We start from the raw sequence: 21,159 nt of genomic DNA on the forward strand, positions 1-21,159 counted from the left end.
AGATCGTCACTGCTTGGCACAATCAATGTTATATCGGAAACAATACACCAAAACATTTTCTCCAATATTCTAATGTTTCCAATAATCCATTGCCTTCGACTGGGACCTTATTTTTTCGACCTCACCAAAAAAAAAAAAAAAAAAAAATTAAAGTTGACTTCGGCGGGATTTGAACTCAGAACGAAAACAACCGGAACGAACACCGCAAAGTATTTTATCCGGCACTGTAGCAATTCTACTTTCATGTAAAATAATAAAAATAGAAAACTTGATAGTATTAAATCACCATGAAGAATATAAGCCACAGTAAATCTAGCAATGATAGTAAGAGAAAGAAAAGATGTTAAGTTTTTAATATTTCCAAAGTTGCCGAAAACATGTTCTGGTGGAGATATCGTCACAAGAAAACGGTGGAAAACTTTTCGAAAAACAGAATTTCGTAAAGTTTTCATTTATACAATTTACTATTTAGAGCCCAAGATAGTCTAAAATTAGCGGTTAAATGATTATCACTAGGCAATTTGAAGTCATCGCTGTTGCTAAGATGTTGAGACTTAAGTAAACTAGTAACATTTGAAGATAACAGTACTTCTCTCTCTCTCCCTCTCTCTCATATAATATTTATAACCGCAAAAACAGTGAAGCATAGCAATTTAAAAAAAGTATAAAGACAACTAAGGTAGACATTATCAAGTAGCAGGGTAAACGAATTAATAGCAGTAGTCATAATTAGATACCGCCAAAGATGTGAAATAAAAAAAAAGAAATAGACAAGTAGTCAGACAGGTACTATATTTAAATTGCCAGAAAGAAAAAAAGAACTAACAAAAAGAAAATGTTGAATACGGGTGTTGAATAAAACGCGAATAAAATTTGTGCTGTTTGCGGTTTTCAGTTATTTAAAAAATTAAGTCATTTCGGAGTTTAAAGTTTATGATGAATTCGTGAAGAAATGTTCAAAGAATTAGCTAGTCAGTTAAGATGAGAAGTGCGATAAGAAATGTTGGTATGAAGGGCGGGGCCCACAGCGAGGAAACAAAGTTTTTAGCACTTTCGAATTTAGCAATAGTTTTGCCAAGCTCTTGCAAGAAAAATAATTACAACATCATTGTGAAAGTATTTTACATCAAAGAGAATTCGTCCGAATATGAAAGTGATATTTTATATAAAAGCAGTTTAAAAATAAACGTTATTCGCAGAAATAAAATGCAGTCTACGATTTAAAGTATTTCATGCTCCAATAATAACGAGGATATAAAACCGCGAAATAGTCCATGTGCGAGAGAATATTATCCGGGAAGAAAAAAATCAAAATTATAAAAGGCATGCTTCCTTTTAAAAAAGGTTTCTGTCACATTTTAAGATTAGTTGTTTGAATAATAATAATAATAATAATAATAATAATAATAATAATAAAAAGAGTAAGTTGCTTTAATGAAAACGTGCATTAAATATGATGGATGCAGGTTGTATCTTTGAAAGGAGAATAAATGGAATTTGGAATTATTAAGAATAAAATAGCAGAATATTTGAATCAAAGAAAGAAAATCATAAACGTAATTTTTTTTTTTTCAAAGTTATTGAAGACTTCGAAGCTGTAAGAATTTCAAACCCGGTAAACAATAATAATAATAATAATAATAATAATAATAATGGTAATTTCATTTGAAATTAAAGAAAATAGAAAATACAGGCATGGAATTATAGACTGGCTTCTATAAAGTATTAAATAATCCGAGATAGAAATATCTGGAAGCAACTTATATTTCACTTGCATGCAAGTGTTTTAATATATTAAGCGAAAACCTAATTAGTATGGTTTAATTGAGAGACTTATTGAAGAAATCGGAGATGAAATGGATTTGAAATGTTACTTACTCAGTAAAATCACGCAAAAAAGGGGAGGTTCTGAATAGCAATTAAAAAATAATACCTCTGCAATATTTTATATCTACACATATATATATATATAGGTAATATTATATAGAAATATTGTATAATATTACTATTATACAATATTATTATATATAAGAGAACGGAGAGAGAAAGCAAAAAGTCGCTCCGACGCCAAAAGAGACGGCCGGCCGTAATACGCACGCAGCCTCTAGACACAGTGCGCATGCGCACGCATCTAGCTAATTGGGCAATTTACAACTTTCTCTTAATTACTTCTTTATTAATGAATCAACGACGGAACTACTGTAGAGATGGTCGACCTGCTAGAAAATACAGTCAAATCATATCCTGTCGTCTTTAAACAAAAATAACATATTGAATGATGTAGTCGTAAATATTGTGTATGAAAACTAAAAAGAATATTGAGATAGGTTTTCTATTTGAAAGCTGTTTTGGGGCGAAGCACCAAGAAGACGATGGTGAAGGCAATAATTATGAAGAGATACAACATCGAGATGACATAACAGACACTTCTTGTAGACATCTATCTTAACGACAAGATACGGTAACGATGCTTTATCTCTCTCTCATTGTCAATCTACCAAAAGCCCAACATTCACTTATAATACATGTCCTTTCAACTCACAACATTTATATTCTATGTATTAGAAATTACTGTCTTAGTAAACATGTTTTTAATTAATTTCCATTTCTAATAGTAAAGATTCTATTTCACCAACCTTTTTCCTTTCTTTTTTTTTTTTCGTATGTTACTCTCGCTGTTTGTGTTCCTTTCTTCTCGGCATTACTTTAAATAAACGCCTTTTTCCTTCGAATTATCTTCAATTTATTTTGTTTCACATGGCCGAACACGAACGCTGATAAATTTGTCTCTGTTAATATAAATTTATATATTTGATTATTTCTGATAACGTTTTTACTAATAAGTGTTGTCATGGTAACTAAGCAGTCTTCATTAGATCCAAGTGGGAACGGTTAAATATTCCACTCCAAGTGGAGGAAAAGAATACACCCACCTCGCACGCACACGCACCTCGCACGCACACGCACACACACACACACACACGCTGATAACTTTTTTGTCGTTAACATTAAAGTAGGGGCAATTCAATACTTCCTTCGTTCACTGTTATCATCATCACATCTGCTTTTTTCCATGCTGGCATGGGTTGAACGAGATTTTTAAAGACTGTATTCTACAACCAGATGCCTCCCTGGCACCAGCACCAAGTAAGGTAGTGCATTGTATAGGAATTCGAACGTCGAACTGCTAGGCCGCGAGACATAAATATCCCCGCTGTTCAAGTGGTGTCTTTGTCAACACACACACATACATACACGTGAGTGCGTGTTTATAAGAGGGAGTGGTTACTTCTGAAAATATTTAGATAACAACTTTTCTTAATCAGGCCTTACTAGCAATTAACAATATATTCGTGATGTGATTGTGTGTGTGTGTATACATATTTTAATGGGGAAAACCGGTTTATGGGATTACCCTGGGTTTCCCATCAACAATGCTCAAAAGGAACTCAGCCACTCAAAAGGATCTCAGCCACCTCACTTATGTGAGGCCCAACACTCAAAAGGGACTCAGCCATTATGTCTCCATGAGGCCCCAGTGCGTGAAAGGAACTCAGCCACTAGTGCCCAATGTTCAAAGGTTCATTTTTTACGTGCCACCAGCATGGGTGCACTTGGTTTGACGGGTCCTCTTCAGCAGAGCACATTGCCAAAGGTCCTGGTCACTAGTCATTGCCTCTGGGAGGTTCAAAGTTCAGTGATTATGCTTCACCACCTTGTCCCATGTCTTCCTGGGTCTACCTCTACCATGGGTTCCCTCCACAGTTAGCACTTCTTTACACAGCTGCCCTCGTCCATACGCATCACATGACCATACCAGCACAGTCTCTCTTGCATACCACATCTTATGCCTAACTTTTCTCTCAAGATGCTTACTCTCTATTGAACACTGACATTGCACATCCAGCAAAGCACACTGGCTTCATTTCTTTCAAACCTACGCATATTCTCAGCTGTCACAGCCCTTGTTTTACTGCTATGCAGCATAGCTGTTCGCACACAGGCATCATACAATCTGTCTTTCACTTTGAGAGAGGCCCTTTGTTGCCAGTAGGGGTAGGAGCTCTCTGAACTTTGCCCAGCCTAATGTTCTTCTCATAGAAACACTCTCGGAACAACCACCTCCACTACTAACCTGGTTGCCTAGATACCAGAAGCTATCTACTACCTCTAGCTTGCCCCCACCCCTCCACCCAAGCAGTTGATGGAGTCTATTTTCCGCACATAGATTTATTATGCCTGTGTGCCTTCCACATACATGTTAGTTTCTCTGTTAACCTTCCTTTGATGTTGCTGCATCTTTTGTGTGTCCAAAGCTTACACTGGATGCATCTTATGGAGTTTCTACTTACACTTTTTCTACAGATTGAGCAGGGCCATCTACCTGAAGTGGATTTGTGATTTGTCTGCCTTCCTACTTACTATAGCTTTGATTTTTGCTAGGTTAACCCTCAGGCCCTTTGATTCTTGACCTTGCTTCCATACCTGAAACTTCTTTTGTAGCTCAGGTAGTGATTCAGCTATAAGAACAAGGTTATCAGCATAGAAGTGTTCCCAGGGGCAGCCTGTCTTGAATTCCTCTGTTATTGCCTGGGGGACTATGATGATCAAGTGGGGGCTGAGCACCAATGCTTGGTGAACCCCTACTTGTACCGGTATTTTTCCTGCAGTTGCCTTACCAGAAATATAGCATCAGTGGTGCTTCTACCTGGCACAGAGCCAAACTGCATCTCATCTAGACTAACTCTCTCTCTAATTAGTTGGACTATGACCCTCTCCATGACTTTCATCACCTGATCCAACAATTTGATACCTCTGTAATTATTTCTATCTAAGGCATCACCTTTACCTTTGTAGCAGTTGACTATGGTGCTGCTACACCAGTCATTTGGTATGACTCCTTTATGAACCACCTGATTTACAATATGGGTGACTAGACCATAGCCCACACTGCTAGATATTTTACACATCTCAGCGGTGATTCCTGATGGGCTGGGAGCTTTCCCTGTCTTCATATCCTTAGTTGCTTTATCTACCAAGGCACTGTCAATTCGGATAGCTGGTCTCTGAGTTGGATCAACATTTGGCAGACTCTGCTCCTCCCGTTCATTCTCCATGTTCGGCAGTCTTTCATAACGACATCTCCAAACCTCTTTCTTTGCAGAATCATTAAAAGCAAGTGCACCATCATCCTTGTCTGCCGACCATGTTCAACCTTAATCCTTTTTACTTCAGGACTTTCCATAAGCATAAAAGATTAAATTTCAACAGAAGCCTGTTGTTAATGTTTGAGAAAGCTATTTGCACTTTTGGTCTTTTTCTTTTGATCTTCCAACTTGTTTTCTGCTTGAAACCAGTCTTCATGTTATTTCAAAAATTAGAAGAATTAACGATTTATGACAATTGTTTGAAGATTCTTTTGTTTAATTTGGTCCCCACGTGGGGTTGTGAGGTGAAGAATTTTATTTTACAGCCACATGGTCCCAGGTTCAATGTTGCCTCTTTAGATCACTTTTTATCTTTTATTTTTTTTACTTGTTATTGTCATTGGACTATGGCCATGCTGGGGCACCACCCTGAACAGTTTAGTGGAAATAAACTCCAATACTTATTTTTTGAAAACTTGGTACTTATTCTATCAGTCTGTTTTGCCAAACTGCTAAGTTATGGAGGAAAGGGAGATGAAGATTATCTCAGATTATAAGACTTGCAGAGAATTAAAATTGTTTGGTTGATAAAAATATATTAAAATTTGAATTTTTAAAAATTTTCTACACAGTGGAGACTTTAATTGCTTTTTCTGTTTTTTAGTAAAAGTTACATAATTGCCACTAATCAATAAGCAGCATTCTGCATTAAAGTATAAATATCTTCGGTTCATTTAGTGACAAATCCTGTCATTTACTACTTTCTTGTTTCCTAATCATTCGAAGTAGATAACACAACAGATTTGCTGTATAATTACAACACAAAAACCACCTTCCTTATGTAACTACTTTTTAACTTCTGTCGCTTCTTGTTCTTTTCGCTTTCTAATCAACACGACGGCCTCTTATCTTGCATGTCTTCCTACTTAATGTCTTCTCTTGTATCTTTGAAGTGGATCTTAAAAAATATTTTCCATGATAAGTGACTGATAATTTCACTCTTCTCCCCACCCCCCAACAACAACAACATCTCCCGTTTTTGCTGTGATAACGTGTGTGTGTGTGTGTGTTTATACAAGAAACTGATTTAAAAGATAAACAATTACATATTTATGACTAATGGAAATATGTTCAGATCTGACTTGGCAGAGAATCTCACTTGTTACGGTTTCTGGGGAGTTCGCAGTTTCTTGGAAATTCATTCTGCACACACACAAATAACAATAAGGGAACCTCTTTGTAGTTACCTAGCATGCTAGAAATAGCAGCCAAATTCCTTTCAAATCACAACCTATCACTTTTTTTTTAAAAGAACATGTTGATGTAGTCCTGGCGTCTCTACGCATAGAGAAAAGACAAGGATGGCCATGGTTGGAATGATCATGATACCAAGGTTTATTCAGTCACTGTTGACTTGTAGCTCAACCAACCTCTCTCTCTCTCTCTCTCTCTCTTTCATATTTAGTTAAAAACCATCAACAAATACAATTACTAAAACTAGGAGTTGCTATGTTACCATGGTGACAAAAACTTCTGCTTCAAAGAAAGCTTTCTTTTGTCCGTTGAATAATGGCTCCACCCCACCCCACCCCCGTCCACACACTGACCTTTTCTTTGACTGCGGATAATATTTCACCAAGTATTACCTTATCGTTACAACAGACACTAATATTGACTTTAATCATTTTCTGCTTTCTTTCTTTCTTCCTTTCCCTCCTTCCTTCCTTTTCTTTGTTTTTCTTCCTTTTCTGCCATTCTCCATTTGTGCGGAGGTGGAATAATTTATCAATGCAGAAGTTGTTGTCTTCAGCACAGATTGGCAGGAAAGGGCAACGTCCTATGACCCCTATGTGTTTTCAGGAGTTTCCAATGCTAGGAAAGGGACCAGAGATTTCATTCAAATGTTAGGAACAGAGTGAATTCCACCAAGGGACCAGGAGACATTAAACTAGATTAACTCCACTAAACATTTAATCCAATGCCATGATAATTCCACCCAGCCACCCGGCCACCTCTATTAGACTGGGAATCTATTTATTAACTCCAAAAAGATGAAAGATAAAGTTGACCTCAGCTGAAAGCAATACAATATATTTTAAAGAACCCTCGAAAATTCATTGCTCTGTCATTGATCAGAAGGGGCATGGCCATGACTATCTTGTCTTCTTTTCTAAACTAACATCAACTAATGTGTCCTTCATCTTAATACTTAGTAGAGTGTGATCTGACAGAGATTTAGCTGCTATTTCTGGGTCGTTTTTCCAACTGGATATCCTTCTTGTTATTGTGAATTAGGAATACCTGTAATATATGTGGGATTATTGAGGGTACTTATAGCATATATAGGATTGTTAGGGGTACCTGTGATATATATGGGATTGAATCTGAAATGTGAGAAACTATGTGGAAGTGAAACCCAACTTGAAAAACAAGAGATCAAACTTCAAAAAAAATGTTGTTAGTCCAGACACTGTTACCTGTAGTGTGACCATGGTCAAGATACTTTTAATTATTACAGGCAGAAAGTAATAAACTTAACAGAAACTGTATTGCCATGATACACTATGTAAAAATAGTTTTATAACAATATACATACAAGTGTATATGCAAATGTATGTAGCAGTAAATTGACATCTAATTGTGTAGCCTGGATTTAAAGTACGTCATGAAGGGGTGACAAACAGGAATTCAACCATAAAACATTGCTCGAGAAAACCAAACCAGCTTTTATGTCAGTAGGGGAAAAGCAGAAAATGAAAACAATAATGATATATATGTTGAGAGAGAGAGAAAGAGAGAGGGAGGGAGAGAGATGCAGCCGCACACACACATATTTATTTATATATACATGCACATGTGTCTGTGTAGGAATAAAAATTAAACTGTGTGGGTTGTAAGTACAGATGCAGGACAGCCAGAGCCAGTAATTTTATTATCGTTATTAATGGCTGTGAGCTGGCAGAATTGTTAGCATGTCACACAAAATGCTTAGCGGTATTTCGTCTGCTGTTACGTTCTGAGTTCAAATTCCGCCGAGGTCAACTTTGCCTTTCATCGTTTCGGGGTCGATAAATTAAGTACCAGTTACGCACTGGGGTCGATGTAATCGACTTAATCCCTTTGTCTGTCCTTGTTTGGCCCCTTGTGGGCAATAAAGAAATAAGAATTGTTAGCATGTCAGACAAAATGCTTAGCAACATATCTTCAGGTTCTCTGTGTTCTGAGTTCAAATCTCACCAAAATCCACCTTGCCTTTTATCCTTTCAGGGTCGATAAAATAAAGTCCTGGATCAATTAAATAAAGTACACTTCCATCAACCCCAGTTGGGTACTTTGTTTGATGTAATGGACTGAAGTGATTCTCCCAAAATTTACTGGCTTTCCACCCAAATGTCAAAGTCTTACCATTCCTGGCAAAAGGGTGAGCAACATGTTATCCGTCTTTACTTTCTGAGGTCAAAACTTTGCCTTTCATCCTTTCAAGGTCGATAAATTAGGGACCAATTGAGCACTGGGGTCGATGTAGTCAATTATTATTATTATTATTTATACATGCTAAATGCAAAGAGGCAGTCACTTGATCCGCTTGAAAAATAGGTAAATTTTCTCAAACCACACCTTACTATCTTCGAAAATGGAAGAATCTGGATCCATTGTAAATAAGGTGGTCATGGTTGGAATGCTTTTATCATAGGTTTACTCAACTAAGGGTCACTGGGGTTAAACAACATGGTAGTTGAATACATTGACATTTGTATTCATGTTCACTCACACTCACACACATTTACACAATGGCAAACGATTACACTTAAACAACACCTGATATTATAAAACATACTTACACACCTGTGACGATATGGTCTCATGATTGGCTGTGTGGTAAGTAGCTTGCTTACCAACCACATAGTTCCAGGTTCAGTCCCACTGCGTGGCACCACGGGCAAGTGTCTTTTACTTTATCCTCAGGCCGACCAAAGCCTTGTGAGTGGATTTGGTAGACGGAAACTGAAAGAAGCCTGTCGTATGTAAATGTTTGTGTGTCTGTGTTTGTCCCCCTCAACCACACTTAACAACCAATACTGGTGTAGATATAGGTCTGTTCTTCCTCAAAATATATAAACCAAAAGACAATTGATATGACATGTCAATGACTTCTCCTCCATTATTTATCCAGTTTGAAACAATTAGACACACAAGTTTGAAATAACACAAATTTTAAGTGGTAGCCGTGAGTAGTGTGTCCTCCCGACATTTTAATGACAATCAGATGAAGAGACAAGTGTTATGCTCCATTCTCTGTCACTGTTTAGATGTCAACATTCACGTTGTTATTATTAGCTTCTCTCCTGGAAACGTTTCTCAAGCAAAATTCTTTTTTCTTCTGTCTTCCCTCTTCTTCTTCTTCCTCCTCTTTCTTTAAATTTTTATATCAAACCCAAAATGCATCTGAACCTCTACCATTATCTTACATCTGTCTATTTGGGAAGAAATGGTGGTGGATGATCTCAGGAGACAAAATAACAAATGGTGGTCACTGTACTAAGACCAGTCCAGTTCCTGCAAATAGGAAGGAATTGGCATGGAAATGATGATGATGATGATACCAAAGGCCTACATGTAAATGTTTTCACACAGATACATTCAAGGAACTTATACACCCATGAATGACAGATATATTCACAGGCAGGCCACTGTATAAACAGTTTATATATACACTCTCAGACACATAAACCATATGCAGGTATACTCAGATAACATACCTACATCCTCTACACACACACACACACACGAGGGTTGTTACTCCAAATAAGGAGTAGCTCAGCCTAAGTTGATTCATCTGACCCATGCCAACATGGAAATGATGAAGATAAACACACTCGCTTTCTATATTGTTCATCATTATCGTTACCAACCAATTAGAGATGAGGTGCCACTCTTTTTATACAGTTTGTTTACGACAGTGTTTCTTCTGATTTCTCAAGAACTGCTAAAAATTTTGTTTTCGTTTTATCAATAATTACTGAACTAAATTTTAAAAAAAAGTTTTATTTTTTTCACATTTTACTTTTTAAAAAAATCATTTTGAAATAGATTAAATGAACAAATATTTCATTAATGGTGAGTCGTGGGTCATACTTTAAGTTGCGGGATTTTAAAAAGTATAAAAGAGTTATAAGAAAGTTAAAAAAAAAAAAAAACCATTTAAAAGATGTTTTAATAAAATATGAGTATTACAGGTTTGAAACTGAGTTTGAGGCAGAAGTAACCCCCACCCCCTACAGAATTATATATTTTCTTGTTATAAAACTTGTACCAGACTTCAAGACATTTTCATCGCATCCTGCTCCTTCAAGGCATCCTGTTTTTGATATGATTTGTCCTGTAAAAGAAAATAAAGTTTTTATAAACAAAATAAAAATCAATTCTGGATTTTCTTTTTTCGTATTTTGTTTAAATTTCCATCTTTTAAGATCAACAAAGCAAAAAGGTTGGATCAATTGGATCAGAGATTGTCTGACAGCCATGGCTGGGTTCTCCTGCTTGTGTGGCATGGGGCAGAGTCCTGCTGCCATAAATAGGGTCTTCCAGCAGCCACCCTCTTGACCCAGGGCAGCACTACCTCCTCCAGGCACTTGATGTAGGCATCTGGGTTGAATCTGAGGTCGTGTGAGAAGATGAAATGGAGGCATAACATCGCCATCACTAGTGATCACTCCAAACACCATGATACTGACTGGATGTTTGATATTTATCACTCTTGGTACATGTTTTGGGGATACAACAAGCCAACGGTTGTTCAGTGTGTTCATCATCTGTTCATGTTGGAGCTTCCGGCATGAATGCCAAGCAGTACAGCATGTCGCTTCCAAATTTCTGGCAGAGTGAATTTCGTCATGATGCTGTTTTTCAAACACAGATGATACCCAACTGACCCTACAATACTGTGTAGTTGACAAAATCAAAAACAAACAATTTGCATTCCTGAAATTAAAAACATAAAATGGTGACAATTTACCCATTGCATCCTGTATATATATATATATATATATATATATATATAGATGTGAGAAAGTAAAAGAGGGAATGTAGTGTAAAAAAGTAGTTGTAGGGGCAGGCAATGGCTCTATCTTACCTTATGTTTAATGTACGACAAAAGGGCATCCCATATGAGTGTAATAAAACAGACATAAACAACACGGAACCTGGTGGGCAGGAAGTAGAAGTTGATGAATTGGGACGGGGGCCAAATTAACCAATCCATCTAAAATAAGAAAAAAAGTTTTGTCAGTAATAATAACAATAATCCTTTCTACTATAGGCACAAGGCCTGGAATTTGTGGGGAGGGGGATAGTTGATCACATTGATACCAGTACATAACTGGTACTTAATTTATTGACCTTGAAAAGGTGAAAGGAAAAGTTGACCTCAGAATTTGAACTTAGAACGTGAAGACGGACAAAATGCCATGAAGCATTTTGTCCAGCATGCTAATGATTCTGTCAGCTTTGCAGCCTTAATAATAATAATGATAATAATAATAAGTCTGGAAATGAAGACAAGAAAGTGGGGTTTGAAAAGAGAAATAATCTCTCTAAGAATGGATGTCTTGGGAATGGTTCCAGATGATGCAGAGAAAGGCATAACCAAAACGCCAGGACTTACAGATCCATTCACCACATAAGGAAAGCGACAGAAGCCACGGCACACATTACACACCATAGAGGACAATCAATGAGGACAATCAATGAGGAAATCACTCTTATGTGTGCACGGTGTTCACAGCTGCACTCAATGGTGCAGTGAAATGATGCTGCAAGAAATGAAATAATCATGGTCTCTGACATGAGATGGTTTTTGTCTTTAATGACCCGAGGAGATGAAAGGTAAAAGTAATAATCTCAGCAGGGTTTGAACTGAGAATATGAAGGTAAAAAAGCCAAAGATTGTGAATTATTTTTGTACACTGTTCTATGAAACTCTGTTGTTGAATGATGGCAACAATGATAATGATTCTTATAATAGTCATTAGACATATGTACATATGCTATCACAGTCTTTAACACAGGTACAAGGCCTTTAATGGTATTTTGGCCCTTTAACAACTAACCAGCTGGTAGCCATAGTAAGCAGTCATCAACCAATAGACCACAATTTTAGTCTAAAACAGACACAAAATCTTTTACTTGAAAAATAATGAATAAACTATAAAATATTGAGAATCTGTGATGCCATGAATCGGTGGATTCTATTAGTTCGGGTTCCTCATAGATCCTATCCGGACAGTTTCTCTCCATGGTGCAGATGACAGCAAGTCTTAACAGTCAACCAGGCAACATGTCTCCTTTCCTACCCCTGTCATTGATACCAATGTTGTTCAACAGAATGGCAAGGTTGATGCCACTCGGCACCAATGGTATTTGCAAGTGAACTCAGGTTGCTGAACCAAATATCAAAACAATTTTGTCCAAGAAGGCATCACATGTTCCATGGGGCATCTCCCCCCCACCACCACCACTTGGCCAGTGAAGAAGTTATTACATGAATCCAAAATTAAAATGAAACAAATTAAATTAATGATAAAAACAAGAAGGTAGCAACGGTTGTGGTCTTACCATATAAATGGTGAGGAATTTTTCCTTCAGTTCTCCGACAGCAACTTTCCAACCTTTTCCTTCCAGTAATGACATACCTAAACATGGAGAACATAGGGTAGACATAAGGTACCAACATGTTTTATCATTTATTTTTGTCTTATACAATGGTGTATATTAGAGCAGGCCTACATACAGTAGAGATGTATATACTACAGTTGGGGTGTGTATCATTGTAGCGTGTGGCTGGACCCGACAACTGACTAAGAAAGAGCAAAGAGACAACACGTTCAATATTTGATGAAAGAAGAAGAGAGAACTGACCCACTAAGAATGTTGTACAGAAATACGGCGCTGCCACTGCCTGGTCACAACAAATCTTCTTCAAGACCGTTATTCCTGCAGTTCCGACTAACATTTTATCAAGGAACGTATACCAAAAATGTGTGGCTGGACCCATAAACAGGCCAACGGTGAACATTCGACCTGCAACAGAGGAAATCAATAGGAAAGCGATCAATGTATTGAACTCGTTTATGAAAACAAAAAAATTATTTTGTCTGGGTGGAAATAGGTGAGCAGAACTAATATAAAAAGGGTTATATACTGTCATTTTAGTTCTGTGTGTGTGAATGAATATATTACACCAATAAAAATATTTACTAAATTACTTCAATAAACTTATTAATATTTCTGCAGGTTAGGGCATCGAGCTGGCAGAATCGTTAGGACGCCGGGCGAAATGCTTAGCAGTATTTTGTCTGTCTTTATGTTCTGAGTTCAAATTCCGCTGAAGTCGAATTTGCTTTTCATCCATTCAGGGTCAATTAAATAAGTACCAGTTGCGCACTGGGATCAGTGTAATTGACTTAATCCCTTTGTCTGCCCCCTCTATGTTTAGACCCCTGTGGGCAATAAAGAGATTAATATTTCTGCAGGTTTCTTTCATGCATACACACTCACACCAAACTGAGTTTGAGATATTCTGCAAAAAGTAAACACCTGACCACTGTCCAATTATGATGCTCTTTTCTGACAAAATATTAGTACTGCATTCTCTTTCTTTCATATCAGAACAAACTTGATCTGATATACACCTTTTTGCGAAGTAACCAGTTAGCTTTCAGAATTCTCTATCACACAGACATGCTGTATCCTCCTTCTGTCATTTGTATAGCTACTACGGCAGCCACTGCTCTTGTGTCACCTTTTGTCTTGTGCCACCCTTATTAACCACAACACCCAGTCCTTCTTCCAGAATTTCCTCCCTTTTGACTCTTCAAGTGTATAAATTATTTTTGTACATAATTCAGAACAATGTGAATGAATAAGCATTTGACAGAGTAATGTAAATGCTAAAGGGTTAAAATTGGTCCCAATTTCCAGGGTGGGAACATCAATAAATTATGAACCGAGTCATTTGTACAACTTTACTTTAGATAAATGTCTATGTATATTGTGGTCCACATCCCCAAATAACGAGTATTTCTGTGAAGTCTTTCATTCAACAACTTATTGACTGCAACATCTACACATTCCATTGATCTTTTTTCTAACTCTCTGCAGACAATTCTTCCCTAAAAAAGAAAAAAAATCAATTTTCTCCCTAGCAACTAAATTTATTTCTATTTACCATTTGCCGGCACCAAACGTAAAGTTTTTTTTTTTTCATATTCTACTTTTATTTCCTTTTCCATGTTCTACCTTTTTCTTTTTTACTTTACAAAAGACTTCATCCATTTAAGTCGTGCATCCATCGAAAACAAAAATTTTCTGCACACAGCGTAATTAACTGCATTAGTAATTAACTGCATTAGTTTCACCTCGTTGTCTTTGGTTTCCAGTCTTGCTGGAAGATACTGCTCCAATAAAAAAAAAATTAATTACATGCTTTAAATGTACATTGTGTACTGAACCTTGGGAATGTATTAAACACATCAAGCACACACACAATTAACTACAGGTTTCGTTAGATTTGTATTGCTGATCATCACAAACCTTACAGTCTAGTTATGGCCGTAACGGCACTTGGCTGTTTCTATTTTCTCAGCCTCGCGGTCACCGACGATAATGCCACGAGTATTTGTGGTTGAAAGTTTTTAGAGGAAAATAAAATTAAATGAAGTCGAAGAGTGAATTTTCTTTTTTTTTGTTTATTTTCATTGTTTTTATCAATTTTGTAAATTACGTATTTTCGTAAATAAAATACGTTTCTTAAAAGAAAAAATACCAACATTGCAATCTAAATTGTATTTCACCGACGAAGGAGAAAAGAAATCCTTTAGTGACCACGTTGCACCAACTGTTTGCTGTTCAGGTTGATTTAACCTTTAATTACACGTGGACCGTCAGCAGTGTCCCTCTAATTACAAATGATTTTTTTTTTAACAATTATGAATTCGAAGCGTTAAGTCTTGTTATATATATAAAAATATATTCCTATATACATAGTTTCCCTTATTACTGTCAGTAAAATAAATATTTTCAACTTGCATCACCTTACCTGTCCGAGGCCAATCATATTTAAAAGTTGAAGAATCGTGTCCCAAATGTTCGATTTTCTGAGTGAAAGCATCACCAACAGCCAACAAACCACCGCATGTGACCGTATTAGTCAACAATAAATATTTACTAAACAACTTCTTTACAACGTTACGTGTCTTGGACAGAGCCATGATCTCGTGCTAGAATTGGAGTTTGTGCAAAGTTTGTTGTTCTCCGAATAATTCTGACATCTTCGTGTCGCTTAACATTTCTGTCTTTGACACCAAGTTCCGTTTAGCAACGCAAGGGACGTAACTCTAACATACTCCTAATTTATACTAATTAAAATGGACCGATAATTAACATTAAACTTGGAGAAGATAGAGGTAATTAACACTAACTATAATTGGACTGGAGGAAGATGGATAATTAACATTAATTTCTGTTGAACTGGACAAGTAGAGGTAATTAACACCAATCATGAGTTTTGCTTTCTTTAGCTGTTTTTTTCTTTCTAAATTTTATTTTCAGTGTACGCTGAGTTAAACAGTTGGTCATAGGTCCCAAATACCTTGGTATTTGAATTAAGCTATGCTTTTGAAACATGTAGTGATGTTTTAAGCTATCCATTTGTGTTTGCTTACTTCATATCATCATCATCGTCGTTTGACATCCGTTTTCCATGCTGGCATGAGTTGGATGGTTCGACTGGGATTTGGGAAGCCAGGACGCTGCACCAGGCTCCAGTCTCATCTGGCTAAGTTTCTGCAGCTGGATGCCCTTCCTAACACCAACCACTCTGAGAGTGTAGTGGGTGCTTTTTTACATGCCACTGGCACAGGGGCCAGAGGGGGCTGGCATCGACCACGATCGGTTGGTGCTTTTTACGTGCCGCCGGCATGGAAACCAGTCAAGGCAGCACTGGCATCGGCCACATTCAGATGGTGCTTTTTAAGTGCCACCAGCAGGATCACAACTACAATTTCCATTTGATTGTGATTTGATTTGATTTTGATGTATATATACGAGGGTGAGTCAAAAAATAATGCCATTTTGTTTAGGACAGGTATAATTATCATACATCAAAATGAAGCTGGTCCTCTGTGGATCACATCCCTACTTCTCAACATAGTCACCGTTTCCCTCAACAGCAATGTTCCACCTTCGAATGAGAGCATGTATCCCTGCCCTGTAAAATTCTGTTGACTGTTCTTTGAGCCACTTCTTCACGACAAAGTCAGAGACAACACCTTTCGAAGGCTTGTAACAGGTGATGAAACATGGGTTCATCATTATGAACCAGAATCAAAGAGGCAGTCAATGGAATGGTGCCACTCTACGTCACCACCACCAAAGAAGTTCAAGATGCAAAAGTCAGCTGGAAAAATCATGGCAACTGTCTTTTGGGATGCTCAAGGTGGCATTCTGGTCGATTTCTTGCCAAAAGGAAAAACCAATAAACTCATAATGAGCTTCGTTTTGATGTATGATACATGTTCCTTTGTTGGTAATTATATCTGTCCTAAACAAAATGGCATTACCTTTTGACCTGCCTTCGTATGCTAGCATGGAAAGCGGATGTTAAACGATGATGATGATGTGTGTGTGTGTGTTTTATCATTTATTAAATGATAAAGAGGAAGATGTATATGATTCAGATAAAGTTTCAATAGTGTTTGCTGCAAGTAATAATACTGAACATATTGATTAAATACATTCCTGGAACCATTTAGTCTCAGGGAAAACTAATTTTATGATAAAATCAAACAGATATCACCCTTAGATTTTCATGAGAAGTCACTAATTTATGAGTAAAAACATGTCGATAAGACTTTCTAAACTAAACTATTTTTCAAACTCATACCAAAAAGACAATGGGATGGAGAAGAGTGGTGGGAAATGTATTGAGAGTGTAGTCATTCAATTACATCTGTTGGTGTGATGAATATATGAGAAAGTAACTACAATAAAAAACCTCATCAACTGAGGCATCGCCCTTAGTCATTTATCTCAACTCCAGAACTTAATGCTCAGATATTTATTTTATTGATCTCATTTTGTTGAACCAATATGAAGCATAAATAATATTCTATCAGCAACAACATGCAACTTCAAAATCCATTTCATGACCAGGTCATCTTTGGCTAAATTCGTAATCCCATTGGGCTTGGAAGGATTGGAAGCTCAGCAGCACTAAAACTAACAAAATAATGACACTAGTTGTCATCAACCCACCACCAATACCACACCTGCACTGAGAGAAGGTAGCAAGGTGAACCATGCAACTGCAGCACTGCTCCCACCCCTCTCTGCAATCAGATTAGAAAAGGTGATCAAAAACCACATAGCACCACCTTTTTTTTTTTTTTTTTTTTTTTTTTATAGATAAAAAATCTGAATGGAATTTTCTGTAAAATCTGGACTCTTGGTGGTTTCAGCTATTGGACTTTGGCCTCACTGGGTCCACCACCTTCAAGGGTTGCCCCTCAATAACATTGACCATATATTTTTTTCAGTCTTGAACTTATTTCATTGATTCCTACTTTCCAGCACTGGTAAGTTACAGCACATTAAAAGACACCAGTTCCGTAAGATTGGTTCTTCGGCATAAACACACAGGTAGACGTATAAAGATGTGTGTGAATGTGTATACAAGTACACGTGACCTAGATTCCTTGACATGCTGAGAAGACTCCCTATAAATAGCCAATAGCTTCTGTTGCCAAGGTAACCTTATCAATGGAGGTGGGTGTTCTGCAAGTAAGGCAACCTCACGAAAAACAAGGTTTAGAAATATTGAGGAACCTATAACCTCTACTAGTAACAAAGGGTTTCTATGTCAGTGTAAAAGGGCAGATTGTATATTTTCACAAGTTTGGGAAGACCTTCAAGGGCCATAGAAATGGCCCCTAGCTCAATGAATTAACAGAAAAAGGAAAACTATGACAGTGATTTTAGGGTCGGCGTCATATCAAGATGACCTTGTGTAGTGTCCTATATATTGACTTTGGGCGGTGACCTTCATTGTAATTCTTCGATGTTCTCATGTTCCATAAAATTAGTTAATACTGCAACATTCAATGGGAGATAACTCCGACTTTAATAAAGTTCTCTCCCTTAATGACTACATTGATTAATTTGTGATTTCTCTTTAGTCCCCGACTAAATGATTCGATAATTTAACAATATTGTTATCGATTAAGGCGGGGAGCTGGCAGAATTGTTAGCATGCCGGGGAAAATAGTGGTATGTCGTCCGTCTTTACGTTTAGAGTTCAAATTCCACCGAGGTCGATTTTTGACTTTCGTTCTTTCGAGATCGATAAAATAAGTACACTGCAGTCGATTGAATCAACTTACTTCTCCCAACGAAACCGTCGGCCTTATGCCAAAAATTTAAAACCATTATTATTAGTTCGTAAATTAGTATTAGTTCATTTGGCACAATGTTGAGGGGAAATGCATTGTTTTAGGTTTCTCTTTACAGTTTAAGTTCAAATAACCCAGAGTCAATGTTTGCGATCGATAAAATAAAAGTACAAATCAAGTATATATATATAATTTTAAACTGTTGCAGAATTTCAAAGGGCACATGACCCCATTTATCAAATATGTTTGTCAAGTTTCTGCAGTCTCTGGTGGTTTCTGTACCTGTTCAGGCTATCACTGAAACCAAAAAGCAACTCAAGGTCTTGCTTCTGTTCCGTAGCCATCTTCCCATTTGTGACCAAATTATTTTTCATCTAATGTTAGGGTTTAGATATTCAGATCTATTTTGCGTTATTATTAAATCGTCTCTGTCATGAAATTCTAATTAGTTTTAATTCTGGTTTCAAACTTTGGCACAGAGGAGAGGTTAAAATCAATTACATCAACTCCAGTGTTCAACTTATTGACCCTGAGAGAGTGAAAAGCAAAGTTGACTTTGGCGAAATTTGAACTCAAAGCATAAAGACAGACAAAATACCACAAAGCATTTTGCCTGGTGTACAAACGATTCTGCCCGCTCACTGCTTCAGTTTTAATATCAGTTTATATAAACTAAATTTTTAGTGAGTTTAAAATCCATTTGGAATTTAAGTGTTTCGACACAAATTACAAATACCCAGTTTTTTTTTTAATATTCTGATTTTCTGAGAGGCACAACCATAGAAGTACAAAATCACTGAACTATTTGGTTTTCTGTTAAAGATTAAGCTATTTTAAGTGTGTTTTTAGGACTGAGTAATCTCAAGTGATAAAGGAATAAAAGCTGGAAAGTTTGGTCTCTTGGAGAATCCGCTCACGAAGAAACAGAACTGAACTGCTGAAAGCTAACTAAATCCTACTTCTCAATGCGGAGTTGTTTAACCTAGGTCAGACCAATTATTAAGATATCCCAGGCATGTCCCTCCTGTTTCAAGGGCGTATCTATAACGGATATGTCTATTTTCAAACAAAAGGGTATTATTTGGCTGCTATGTCTAGCAACTTCACAAGGGATTTCCATTTGTTGAATCCTCAATTCTAAAATGTTCAGTGGTACCCATTTACAGCTACATCAACTGAGGTGAATTTTTTTTCTTCTGAAAATGCCTTATTGTAAAACAGGGAACTCTTCACGAGTGACCATGAAACTGTTCAGCTGAGTTGGTTTGTCCAGAACTTGAAAAGAATTCAAAGTGTCCAGTAGATGAGTTTTATCAAGCAGGTTCCATATCACAGTCTTCGATTCCAGTTGACAATGGGATTGAGAGATACAAAAACAATATATGCAACGGAATCAGAAGGAAAGAATCACCACAAAACGTAGACTCTTGAAGACTTGAGCTATTGTTGAGGAAACATCTGAATACAAGCAAGGATTATCTCAAACGGAGATAATTAAAATCAAGTCAAGGTTTAATTAAAACGTTTCATTCAATTATAAAGATAATGAGAACAGAGACAGTAATAAGCTTTACAATGTTGCAGCAATGAAAAGAGTTTGGCATCAATAGTAGAAGTCTTCGATATACACAATCGATTACAGTAAAATTAGCAGCAGATTGTGGTCGTCAGTGGATTTAACGATTAACCCAGACATCCGATTAAATTTTATGATTTTCTTTTTTGAACCGTTTGGGTGTGATACAAGGCAAATTTGGCTGCTATTTCTAACAGATCAAACGATCATTTAGTGGCCCCCTTCATGCTTCAGTTGAGCGAAATCAAAATTACTCAAGATGTGTTGCCACTATAATTTCTATACAAGACAAAGTCAATGTAGAGAACTTTACCAAGTTGTGCTTCTTTGAAAGGGAGAGGAAAGACAAGTGACCAATTTGTCATAGTATGGTTCCAAAGAATATTTTAATATGCATATTGACTTCTTTGGTAAAAATCGCCCAGTTAGATATGCCATGTGATGTTTCCAAACTCTGAGTAAACTCAGGAGAGGTTATTAAAACAAATTTATCTTTGGAAGAGCTGAATGAAATAGCATTTTTTATAAAATTTTTCTAATATCCAAACGATTCTTCAAAAGTGGCCAATCTTTATGAATATCAAGAGAAGGATGAGACTTGATAATTTAAAAGTGAGGATATGATTTCCCCCCAAGATGAATTATTTACAACTTAAGTTACATTATTCCAAGGTTTAAAATATTAACAAGACACCTGGACATGATGGAATGTGAAAGACTATCAAATCTTATATTTAGTTTGCTAACAAACATGAAATAAAAATACAGATTTAAAGATACAAACATTTTTGTGAAATTTCAAATAAAATAAAAAGAAATCAGGAAAAAATTGCAAATAAATTTTTTTAAAAAATGTAAGAATAAATTATATTAAGTTAAACATTGTAATTTTTCCTTTGTAATAACAAAATTAATCTTCCACTGGAATAATGGTTAAATAACAATGTTAAAAGAAATATAAAGTCAGAAGATTCAACCATTTCTTTAAAAA

General features: G+C 36.5%; 2 protein-coding genes across 6 annotated transcripts in view; both read right to left on the reverse strand.

Annotated features, from left to right (window-relative positions):
• The window catches only part of LOC106871442 (elongation of very long chain fatty acids protein AAEL008004), a 21,203-nt gene extending 12,066 nt beyond the window's left edge, over positions 1 to 9,137 (reverse strand). Inside the window, exons 1-3 of one of the 5 annotated variants that reach the window (XM_052972291.1) lie at positions 8,990 to 9,137; positions 2,637 to 2,789; positions 1,879 to 1,908 (exon numbers count right to left, since the gene is read on the reverse strand). The gene's annotated coding sequence lies outside the window, so the exon portion shown is untranslated. Of the gene's footprint in view, positions 1 to 1,878; positions 2,101 to 2,636; positions 3,234 to 8,989 lie in introns of those variants that run through there. The other 4 variants (XM_052972292.1, XM_014917911.2, XM_052972290.1 and 1 more) reach the window with 4 other exon arrangements.
• Positions 9,138 to 10,343: 1,206 nt separating this feature from the next.
• On the reverse strand, positions 10,344 to 15,535 carry LOC106871432 (mpv17-like protein 2). Its single transcript, XM_014917884.2, has 5 exons — positions 15,244 to 15,535; positions 13,065 to 13,226; positions 12,762 to 12,838; positions 11,281 to 11,409; positions 10,344 to 10,527 (listed from the first exon to the last, which is right to left on the reverse strand). Exons 1-5 carry the CDS (start codon positions 15,413 to 15,415, stop codon positions 10,468 to 10,470), a joined length of 600 nt encoding a protein of 199 aa, XP_014773370.1. The 5' UTR covers positions 15,416 to 15,535; the 3' UTR covers positions 10,344 to 10,467.
• Between the last annotated feature and the right edge of the window lie 5,624 nt (positions 15,536 to 21,159).

Source organism: Octopus bimaculoides, chromosome 13 (assembly GCF_001194135.2).
Source record: "Octopus bimaculoides isolate UCB-OBI-ISO-001 chromosome 13, ASM119413v2, whole genome shotgun sequence".
NCBI lineage: Eukaryota > Metazoa > Mollusca > Cephalopoda > Octopoda > Octopodidae > Octopus > Octopus bimaculoides.

Bases quoted from the DNA above. Each gene is read 5' to 3' on its own strand.
- LOC106871432 (XM_014917884.2), bottom strand. From the start codon at position 15,415: ATGGCTCTGTCCAAGACACGTAACGTTGTAAAGAAGTTGTTTAGTAAA. The intron at 13,227-15,243 runs GTAAGGTGATGC...CCTCTGTTGCAG, and splicing joins ATATGATTGGCCTCGGACAG to GTCGAATGTTCACCGTTGGC. The intron at 12,839-13,064 runs GTCAGTTCTCTC...CTCCATGTTTAG, and splicing joins CTGTACAACATTCTTAGTGG to GTATGTCATTACTGGAAGGA.